Below are 11,333 nucleotides of genomic sequence, written 5' to 3'. Positions count from 1 at the left end.
ACTTCCCAGAAGCAGGAGGGCACCTCCACTCATTTCTCCTATGTTCCTTTTATAGACTGCTCCTCTATATGCCATATACTCATCAAATCCAGCTTTCCTATACAGTTCCATGTTTTTGACCTCTCTCTGAGGCTGAAAAAGATCCATGCTTAAGAAGTCCCCACAACTCTCAGTAACTTCAGTGGCTTTTATGTACAATGCTATGAAGTCCTTCAAAAGTCAATTCTACAGCACTTCAAGCTTTTGGTATGTAAATATTTGGACCTGCTGAGGTGTGTGGACTAGAATGGCATCATTGTGAAGGATGCTTCACAGAGCAGAAGTGTTCAAGAAGTATGGTCATTAACACCAGATAAAGAGGACCTATTCTGCTCATTTCCTGCTCTATACTCCATTGGAGTAGCGTACACTTGCATTCTTTTTCTTTTATACTGGCCTCAAGGGCCCAATATAAAAGAAAGGTCGTCGACTGTCTGAATGGGGCTGTTTTAGCCCCCTAATCCAGCTTTCTTCCGATGGGCTGCCCCCTGTTAAAAATCTTATTATTATTATTATTATTATGTTAATTTTTTTGTAAAGCGAAAATGGTCAGATTTCTGAAACTGAAGATAAACTGTTGATATACAAATTAAATTTGTGGCCATTTTAACAATGTTTTCTTTCCATAAACATTTAAACATTTTATTTTATTTTATTTTTTGATAAAATAAGCGTATTTTTTTTAATTAAATCATACGTATTTTTTAATAGGTTGGTTCAATTTTAAATATCGTCCGTGTGGAGACAGTGGCCGTTAGGGGGAAGAAAAAATAAATTAAAAAGAGGAGGCAGAGGAGAGGAGAGGGGTGGTGCGTGACGTCATGGGTCATGTGACTGGTTTGTTTTGCTTGCTCCAGCTCGCGCTGACAAAAACAGAGGCAGAGGAAGGAAGCGACGACATCAAACCAGCTAGGAGCTCATCTCTATGCGTTGGTGTGTCGCCAAGAAGCTGCCAGCACCGCGGACACGGATAGTTTAATACGTTGTTTTTAGCTTTTATATCGCTGCTTCGAAACAGACACTACCTCCGCCTTCACCTACTGCCAGCTGACCGACTTTGGTGCAACATGCCTTCAGAAAAAACCTTCAAACAAAGAAGGACATTCGGTAGGTCTTACAGTTTCCTAATTTTAACATGTCTCGCTCTGCTTTTCCGCCTTGGGTCGTGGGTTTTCGGTTGTGCCCCGAATTGTCCTCTGAACTGCCCAAAAGTGAATCACAGCGTTGGCGTGCACAGGCCAGGTGGGGGTTAGTTGTTATCCCCGTGCCGAGTATCAGCCTACATTTTGTCAGGCTGCTTCTACTTTCTGCTGCTGCTGATTAACAGAATCAGCCTCCTCGTTGGGCATGTGCTCCTTTTAACTTATAGATGAAAGACAGTTGCTTCCACTCGTGGACTTTGAGCTTTAGATGTAGACGAATATGATGAGGCTGTGAGCTGCTGGCTCGTGTCTCTGTAATGTTTACTTGTGCGAGAGCAGTGCGAGGAAAACAAAGTGGTGTCGAAACGCAGGGCAGAGAGAGGAGAGCTGCAGGATTGGGGGATGGGACAGTTTGTGGAGGAAAAGAAAAGAGTTTAAAAGAGGAGAAAATGTAAAACTGCAACTGAACACGTGGAGTTTACGTGTCCTTCTTTATTTTCTTTCTTCCTGTTTTTCTTTTTTCTGTTTTGGTTTTTGGTTTTGGTGCACAGGCCATATAGCCTCGATGCAGAGGATACTTTCACTTGTGTTTCCCAGCCAACAGAGCTAAATGTAAGGCCTGCAAACTCACTGCCGAGTTTCCATAACGCAACGATTATTTAACATTCTTATCCTGTTTATTGGGTTTGCTGCTTGTAACAAAACAATGAAAATCATAAACTAAGTTCAACAGACTTGATGGCCAGAACTTAAAAATATGGAACTTTTTTTAGTGTTGTCGTTCTAGTTTTTGTTTGGTGTAGTTAGTTTTGCTGCTAGAATTTTGAACATCTTTTCAAATCATACGAATTATTCAAATTTGATTTAAAAATAGCATTTTTATCTCAATGAAAAGATGAAATTTGGATGAATGTATTTAATATTTAAATAAAATAATAATGATACCAAAGAGTGACGTTATAAAAGTAGATAACTTTTTAACTTATGTCCGTATCATAATTACTACCTAATAAACAAAGATGTGTACTTGCTGCCTTCAACGTTAGAAGTATGTTTCCCAGCATGACTAAACATGCATGTGCTTCATGTTATTGGTCTAAATATACACAAACAAAGCGTGTGCGTTCCAGCCTGCTCTGACAAACGTGTTATGTGTACATATGATGATGTTAAAGTTGGCATGAAGCTGTGACAGTCCAACAAGTCTGGTCCAAAAACTACTGGTTAACGTGGTCATGTGAAAATTTTTGTAATATTGCCATTTCAGAAACAGTTTTGTGTGTATACATGAATGTTTACTCAGTGATAAGGGTCACTAGCTGGTAGTCATGTTGCCTTTTATCTAATCTTTGTGTTACTGTCCTCTGTGGACAGAATAATCTAGCCCCATGTGTTTAGTTTTGTTTTTTAACATAAATGATCCGTTACGTAGTTACTAGGCTTGTCATAGAATGACTCAGGAACTTAAAGGGAGTTTCCCAGTGTCCCCTTGAGGTAACTGACGAATTCCCAATATTACATAACAAAGATGTATTTAAAAAGCACATCCTTTTAACCTCAAAGTCATTTGCTTCCCATTTAGTTGGTTTTTCTCTCTCCCTTCTTGGTCTGGTCATGAGAGACTGACGCATGCAGAACTTCCTTGTTTCTGATTGAAACGCAGTTATGGAAAAATGTAATAATAGATTTTTTTTTTTTCAGTTTTAGCATGAAAATAAACATTTGTGTTTTGGCCGCAGCATGTTAATCAGTTAATTTAGTTAGACAGTCTTACAGTGGCCGCACAGTTTTCTGAACAACAACTTCTTTCAGCGGTGGGTCACAGGGACACCAGAGACTCAAAGCTTCAGTTTTTTTTTTAATTGTCTCTACTCGACTCCATTCAGGTAATTCAAGGTCCAAAATCTGATGTTTAGTTCAAGTAGGTAGTGCTGCTGCAAGTAGAAGGTGATATTTTTGGTCATATGTGCTGGTTGTAGACTGTGTGTACAAAAATTATGTTGCCACCTGTTGGTTTTGGACTAATTTTTATCCCTGTTTTCTGGAGTCAAAAGCATTAGATGACCAGCTGACGCCAACAAGCTTGGTTAGCAGCTGTATCTATAAGCTGTACAGGTGCAGTGCAATGACATGCATATCTGCTAACCATTGCTAATAAACAGACCAATTAATAGTAGAATTTCAATCCAGTCTTTGGGTTATCACTGTGAAGAAAAAACCCAATTATTAGTTCTGCTTTCAGCCAAGATTTCCAAGGAACTAGAATGCACATGTCCGATAAACGCACACAAGATTTGCAATCCCAGTAATCAGTGCAGACTTTGAATAGATAATAAGTGGATCATAATTTTTTGCCTAATGATCTGCTAATCACTGCAGAACAATGCTGTTGCACCATGAGTGGATTTTAGAAAAGCCCATCTTGTTTTCACTCGAGCGCTTTACCCCAGTAAGCAGTTTGTTCCCGTGTGATTCTGTGCTCCATGTCTCTAATCCTACTTTTTCTTTTTAATTGAATTGGACCTATTATGGTTTTCGTTATGTTCTTACATGTATGCACTGTTAAAATAGTGGTTGCTCATACTGAACGTGACTAAACTTTCAACTTTGAGGCACGTGTGTACAAGTTTACCCTGTGCTCTGAAAACGCACTCTGTTTCAGACATTTTTTTTCTGCTCTTGGCTATGTATGATGTCAGTAAGAGCAGGTATCAGATAATATGCTCAGCAACAGCACCCACCTGCTGCCCTCTTTGTTTAGGACAGCCAGTAAGGATTCCTAAAACAGCTTGTACCAAATGAGAGAAGACATATTCTAAACTATAGATCTGTCTAGTACATAAAGCTTACCGGTGTTATGAATGTTTAACGGGACGCTTTTATAATCTGTTTCAGAAATTAGTAGGCAGCCACTTACAGCTGTGACATTGTTTGGTCTGATGTGCATCACCTCGCAAACCTGTTGAACCACAGGTTGTAAAAACAGTCACAGTCACCTGATACGAGAACCAAAGATATTATTGTGCAGATAGGGATATGTAAAACAAACAGCATGCAAATAGGATAGGATTTGCTGCCAGCTTTTTTCTTCTTTTTGCCTTATTTGTCATTGACCGTGTTTGTCTTTTATCAGCTCATTCCGGTTGATGCCCACTGACCTTTTTTCTGCTCCACAGAACAGCGAGTAGAAGATGTCAGACTGATCCGGGAGCAGCACCCCAACAAGATACCTGTGAGTTCAAGTACATGTTTAAAATGTCTGAAGCTGACAGTGATGTTGGTGTGGTTGTGGACAAGTGTGATGTGCAAAGCAGCACACAGGAACTTTCCGCAGTAGAAAATGTTACCGCATATTTCCTGGTTGTAGCTCACAGCGACTGATTAAATGTCTTTTGTCTGAAAGAGCTTTCTGTTCCTCGATGGGATTTTCCAGTCGACTCTGTTGGAGATGCATTTATCATTTTAGCAGTTGTGATGTAGCAGCTGTTTTTTTTCTGGAATGTTGTGTTAAAAGTGGTTGCAGCTGCATTACCATGTAAGTGGCCAGCACCTCTTAGCAACCACCAATAAACAAACGCACACCTCGTGTTTCACCTGCTCATTTTATCAGTGAGATAGAGTATCAGCACAGCTTTGCACCTGTCGTTTCATGTAAGGGCTCTTCTCGTCTGTGTGTTTGTGCACGCTTCCTGTGTGCTCCCCGGGGTTATAAACTGCCGTGTCACAGTAAGTATGAGACCAGAGGCAGATGTGCTGTGTCACTGTAATGTAACTCCACCCAGACAGCCACAGTGGAGCCTGAAGGAGGTGGAGAGGCAGACTGCTAATAGCTTTCACATTAGGGTCAGACTCAGTAGTGTCCTGCTTTCACAATACACAGGGGTCAGCACATGTCTAAATACTTCAGGTGATATAGTAGTCTCGCATCACTCTTTCGCCACATTTCTTTATGTTTTGCTGGGAAAAGGGAAATGTGTTCAGTGATTTTAGGGCTGCACGATTAATCATTAGAAAATCGCGATCTCGATTCATACTTATGTGCGATCTCATTTCCAAATGACAACGATTTAAAAAAAAAAAAAAAAAAAAAAAAAAAAGACAACGACGATTGTACCGCATTTTGATCCGGGACGTAATCTGCATGAAAACAAGCGCTCACTCTTCCTGCTCAACAAATGACAAGGGCGGAGCCTTATACCACGTGATACAGAAGCTGTGCCGTGTGATGCTAAAATTAGCAGGGAAAAACAACGGAGAGCACGTGACAGGAGAAAATCCGTCCCGGTCAACCACCCAAACATCAATAACGGAAACCTCATACCCTATACACGCCGAACTCCCGCAGGCACAAAGAAATTACGGAGGCTATTATCACCTGACCAAAGATATGGCTCCCATCAACACTGTGCAAAACCAGGGATTTAGGAAAATGATCAACACCCTAGACAAACGCTACACAGTGCCGTCCCGCAACTATTTTTCTATTGTTGCACTACCTGCTCTATACACGCAGCGTCGAGCAACGGTGGAGACGGAATTTCAAGCAGTACAACATTTTGCGGCAACCACAAAACGTGAGACATTTGTTGTTTTGATGTTCAGTTTCAACTGTTACGAAGTTGATGTGCAGTTAATAAGTGCAATAAATATTTATATTGGAAAAGAAAATCGTTAGAGAATCGTGATCTCAATTCTAAGCCAAAAAATCGTGATTCTCATTCTATGCAAAATCGTGCAGTCCTAAGTGATTTATTGAAATGTGCAAACATATGTGTAAATGGAAAACAGAGTGTAGAATTCTACTGAGTCCCATCTGTCTTTTCAGGCCAAGATATGACTTTTGGGATCCTCAAAAGAGTGTCCTTTCAGGTGCAGGTGTACAGCAGAGTGCTGTCCTGTTGAGGTGGCCTCCTACCTGCTCTGTGTCATGCATTTGTGGAGTGATTGTTGGGTTTGGTTGTTTTAGAACTGAAGGCGCTTTTTGGACTTTGCTCCTCCCTGCGCATGTTGAGGTTTCGCCCTGTTAAAAGGGAGTTTTTACTTTCCACTATCAATTGCTTGCTTATAGGAGCTTATCTGATTGCTGAGGTTTCCTCTGTGTTATTGTAGGATCTTTACCATGCAATATAAAGCGCCTTGAGGCAACTGCTGTTGTGATTTGGCGCTAAATAAATAAAGTTGAATTAAATTAAAAAATTGTAAAATGTCTTCATAAACATAAAGAACCCACTTATTATCTTTTCAAGCACTTGAAACTGCCACGACCTGGGTGATTGAGAGCCCACACAGACATGCTGCCTGCAGACAATTTTAAATTATAAGTTTCTTCTGTGCAAATATTTGAATTACCAGGTACTTTGTGCAAGCAGGAGCAGGTTCAACTGTGGGATGAAATCCTCTCTGGGAAAGCAACCGAATGAGCTCTGGCCAGTCAGCCAGCTGCACAGTAAACTTTTAAAGACTGAAGAAGTTGTGCACTAGTAAATCAATCATGGATGACATTGGCTAAAAATAATAATGAAATGCTCTTTAAAAAATTATCAAATATTCATGGTCTGTGTGGAAGCAGACAAATAGTATTTTGTTATCTGAAATAATATATGAACCAATTACTTTGAAACAAAACAGCAAACCAATTTCCAATGTCCAAAACTGATTGCAGCTTCATTTTCACTTGCATTGCTTGATAAACAGCCCCTAACATGACAATATTGAAAGTCTGGAGAAAGAAAAACAGTACATTTTCTCATCTGTGAGGCTTAAATATTAGAATGTCTTTATCTTGTACTTACTAATAAAATATAAAGTTAGGATTTCTGAACTAAACAGCTGCTCTAACCTTTTAACTTAATTCAAACAGTAAAGTCAGTCTACACATCACTGGCCTGTGAAAGCAGCCTTGTCATTGTCTTGTGGCACTTTCAGCAGAAATGGTGAAGAGGTTTACTGAGGCCGCTGCTTTTCTGCCCAGATGAAATGCATTAGCATGCCAAGCGAAAGCTGAGGAAGCTCTGGGTCAGCAGGTCTCACTGGATTAGTGCTAGAACCCCTTAGTGCTGTGGTCTGGACTGTAAATCTGAAGTTTCCCTTTGTCAACAGGTGATCATCATGCTGGTATTATACTCACTTCTGGACATGCATACAGACAAGTAATTGTACTCATTAGACTGTTTTCCAGTTTGCACTTGGTGCCCTTGTAGTGCAGCGTCTGCACACTCACAACTTATCGAAGGGCACGCAAGCATTCACACAATTTGTGTTCATGTGATGATAAAATGTAGGTCACTCAGACCCAGGCAGCCTCTCACACACTCATGGACTTCTGTGGGTTGCACTGGGTGGGTCAAGCATGTAGGACACTCACTCAGTTGCAAGAATTTTGTGTAGCTGACGCCTGTTCTATCACACAGTCCGCTAATGTTGTGTAACGTCAGGTCGCAGTTCATCAGATGTTTGCGTTGTCACAGGGGCCTCCGCGGGGTAGAGTCTACAAACCTTCAGTGCTGTGGTGCATGGCTTCATTAGTACCAATGTGATCATTACAAAATGCCATAACTTTTTGAAGGGTTTTCCTTCGCAAATACATTCGCTCTGATTGGTTAGCTGACCCAGGAGAAATATGGCAAAGTTGGTTATGTACTATAACCTTAACTATATAAGCTCTAGTATAGCCGTAACCTCGTAAGAGCTGTTGGTTTGTAACAAAAACCAGAAGTTCAACCAGGTTTCAATCAGAATCCAACAAAGGACACAAGAAGATTTGCACTGGACTATTTGTGGTTTTAAACCATGTACCATCAGACAGTGCGGTGTTGCCTCGGTACATTTAAGCAACACTGAACAATAACACACAATAACACCATAATATTGGTTTTTCATTTCCTGAAACGCGAGTGCATGAAACATCTTGTTCACTCCTGCAGCCGACAACAGAACATTGTTTGTGTTCTGCTCACAGTGAGACATGTTAGAATTAGCAGCTTTCCTAAAGTGGAAAGAGGGAGTAATGCCTGCTGCTAGGCAGGCTCTAAAAAAAGAAAGAAAGAACAGTGTCTACATTTTGAATAAGACACGTTAAACACAGAGAAGTGTCTTAAATATTTGCGTAACAAACGAGGAAAGTTGTGCTAAAAAAACACAACCCCACTGCTATATTAGTTCTCCACAGCTATCCAGTCATTCATCATCATTGTCACCCGAACTTGGCTGGATTTGCATTCTTGTTTTCCCTTGTAGTTGCGCTCCATCAGTTAAAACAGCTAATTAAGACAAAACATGTGATCGGAAACTAAGATTGTGAGTGCGGCCTGAGTGACAGTGATTGGTTGTTTTTTGTTAAGAGAAGCTTTGATTCGTTGAACTTATAGGCCGCTTCAGAGCGTTAAGTAGAGGCTGACAGCCTTTGTTTAATCAGCACATCACTGTGAGTTAAATTGGGTTTTGCCAGCCTTTAATACAGAGTCTGATTGTGATTCTTTCTGAAGTGGAGTCTAATCCTGTGGGTTTGAAACCCATCTTACATATCTTAGTAAAACAATGGCATTCCCTTTCAAGTCTAACGCAAATCTTGATCTAGTAGATGTGGATTTAGATTCACAGGGACCCGACTGTGAGGCAGAGAGCTGTGTTCTTTTATTTAACCTCTCCATCTGATATTGGCAGCTCAAGCTTCCTTATTACATCTCACTGGTCTCAGACACACAAAGGGCACAGGAAATGCACCATTCATGGAAGCTGACCAGCTAAAAGAAGAAAAAGAGGAGAAATGAATTGCTGATAAAGTTTTTGCCTCCTGCAGGTGATCATTGAGAGATATAAAGGAGAAAAGCAGCTCCCCGTACTGGACAAGACCAAGTTCCTGGTGCCAGACCATGTCAACATGAGTGAACTCATCAAGATCATCAGGTAGACGCTGACCTCTTCTCCCCTCCTCACCATCTCTCCTTTACATTCATCATTTTCTCCTCTTCAGTTTTGTTTGCTTTTCTTAAATATCTCCAACTCCTCTTTTGTCTGTCTTTTCCTTCACTTTCACTTCTTTTAATTTCCTTTCATCTCCTCTTTCTTTGGCTTTCCCTTTTCCTTTTTTTTTAAAAAAACGTCTTCATCCCTTTTCCTGGCATCAAATTTCCTTTCTTCTTTCTTTCATCTGTTTTGCATATTTGTTACATACAAAACATATTTGCATATATATTCTTCTTACTTACTCATTCCATGTTCTGTATTTTTAATGACCTCAATATACCAAACCTTTGTTGCACTTTTCTGAGCTAGCAAACATATGGATGGATGGATGGATTGAGGGAGGAAGGGATAAATAGATGGATGCCATATTTTTTCCATATATTTCCTTTTCTCTTTCTTTCAATCTCATATTTTATTCACTCTCCTTCCCCTTCTTTCATTTCCTTTCACAAGTTCTTTTCCACTTCTTGATTTTATTCCTCTCCTATCCATAGTTTATACTTAGGATATTTTTTCCCTCTCACTTTCTTCTATTGTCTCCCCTTTTTCTCACTCTTGTCATGTCTTTCATTCCCCACCAGGAGGCGCCTCCAGCTAAACTCCAACCAGGCTTTCTTCCTGCTGGTTAACGGTCACAGTATGGTGTCTGTGTCGGCCGCCATCTCTGAGGTGTATGAGCGAGAGCGCGACCAAGATGGCTTCCTCTATATGGTATACGCCTCCCAGGAAACCTTCGGCGCTGCCACGACTGCCCAGTGAACAACCTTCCTTCATCCCTCAGTTTCTTCTTCCACTGGACCCGGCGACTGGACAGTTGTAGTTTTTAGTTTCCCCGTCCCCCCTTTCATGTCTCTTGTCACATTCTTTTGAGTATTAACTGTAAGAACTAAAACACAGACACAAACTGCTAAATCTAAACACAGCATCTGATCGTCTGTCAGCTCATTTTGGTCCTGGTTATTTGTCTGTGTGCCGCCACTCTCAGTCTGTAGCATAAAGCCGCAAGGGGTGACCAGAAACAGCAGAGTTTAGGTAGAGAGATCCCCACCCCACCTAAAATGTAACCGACTCAGGCCAATAAGAGTCTTTCCTCTCTGGATAAATCCTGTCCTCTGGCATTTACATGTTGATGGCATTTTCAGTTTCCAGTGTTGTGGCTAAACGTCTCCTAGGCTGTATTTATGTTAATGTATATATAAATTTCAGGTAGTGATGTTACATAAAAAGGTGGTGAGGCTCACCACTTATCTGTGTCTATATATACATTAGACAATGAACAAAGCCAGCCTTCTGTTGCAGTTAGAAGATAAAGCTTGGGGATTTCTTTTGCCAGAGAGATTTGAAAATTAAGAAGAGAAGATCCTTAAGCGTCACGTGTCGTCACATTCCCTTCACGGTCTTCCTTCTTTGCCGTTTTTACACCTTGCTGCATTTTGTAGTCTGAAGCATCCTCGCTGTATGATGTTAGGAAACTGCTTTGCTCTTGAAACAGATGATTGTAGTCCACCGAAAAGAGAAAAAGAAAAAAAAAAGATGCCTCGTTTGTTGGTGTACAGATATTGTTGACTTTGAATATAAAAGGGGTTCCGATGTGAGTGTAACCAAGTTGATTTTTGGACACACTATAAGGAGCGTGGTCTGATTGCACGAGTGACTGGAGGATTGATGGTGTTGCTGGAAGGAAAAAAAAATGCAGAACAGGGGAGGAGTTTGCCATGTCCTCATCCTTTTTTTTTCTTTTTTTTTTTAAATTCATTTTTTTTTTTTTTTGCAGAAACGATGATTGGAGAGAGCAAAACACAGGCAGGTTCACGAACATCGTGTCTGGCTGTGGGTTTTTGTTTTTTTTTCCTTTAACCCACAGGGCTGATTTTTCCCAGAGCTGTCACTGCTGTTCAGTTTCACTTCACTGAATTACAACAAGCACTGTCACTACAGGGGAATTTAGGAATTTACACCTGCCCAGTAGGTTTTTAAAGGGCGGCACTCTTTCACAGATTTGAGTTTTAGCTGCTTTATATCACAGTATTTTTATCTTTTTGGTTCCTTTATTTAATAGGCTTTGTTTTTTTTGACTGTACGCTGTCTGCAGTACAAATAGTTTAAGCTACTGTGTGTTTGTAACAGAGGGGTGGAGCATTTGTGTGTGTGGGTGTGTGCATTGTCCTTTCCGCCTGCTCCTCTGTT

General features: G+C 40.6%; 1 protein-coding gene across 1 annotated transcript; it reads left to right on the top strand.

Annotated features, from left to right (window-relative positions):
- The first annotated feature begins 886 nt into the window (after nt 1-886).
- On the top strand, nt 887-11,076 carry map1lc3b (microtubule-associated protein 1 light chain 3 beta). Its single transcript, XM_085414674.1, has 4 exons — nt 887-1,146; nt 4,358-4,413; nt 8,980-9,086; nt 9,728-11,076. Exons 1-4 carry the CDS (start codon nt 1,107-1,109, stop codon nt 9,903-9,905), a joined length of 381 nt encoding a protein of 126 aa, XP_085270800.1. The 5' UTR covers nt 887-1,106; the 3' UTR covers nt 9,906-11,076.
- Nucleotides 11,077-11,333: the final 257 nt, after the last annotated feature.

This window comes from Rhamphochromis longiceps, linkage group LG7, assembly GCF_057381845.1.
Source record: "Rhamphochromis longiceps isolate RC_006_pf linkage group LG7, R_longiceps_female_GT1.1, whole genome shotgun sequence".
Taxonomy (NCBI): domain Eukaryota; kingdom Metazoa; phylum Chordata; class Actinopteri; order Cichliformes; family Cichlidae; genus Rhamphochromis; species Rhamphochromis longiceps.
Note: the sequence above shows the minus strand (reverse complement) of the source record. Positions and strands in the feature narration are given on the sequence as shown.

Bases quoted from the DNA above. Each gene is read 5' to 3' on its own strand.
- map1lc3b (XM_085414674.1), top strand. From the start codon at position 1,107: ATGCCTTCAGAAAAAACCTTCAAACAAAGAAGGACATTCG. The intron at 1,147-4,357 runs GTAGGTCTTACA...TCTGCTCCACAG, and splicing joins CAAACAAAGAAGGACATTCG to AACAGCGAGTAGAAGATGTC. The intron at 4,414-8,979 runs GTGAGTTCAAGT...TGCCTCCTGCAG, and splicing joins AGCACCCCAACAAGATACCT to GTGATCATTGAGAGATATAA.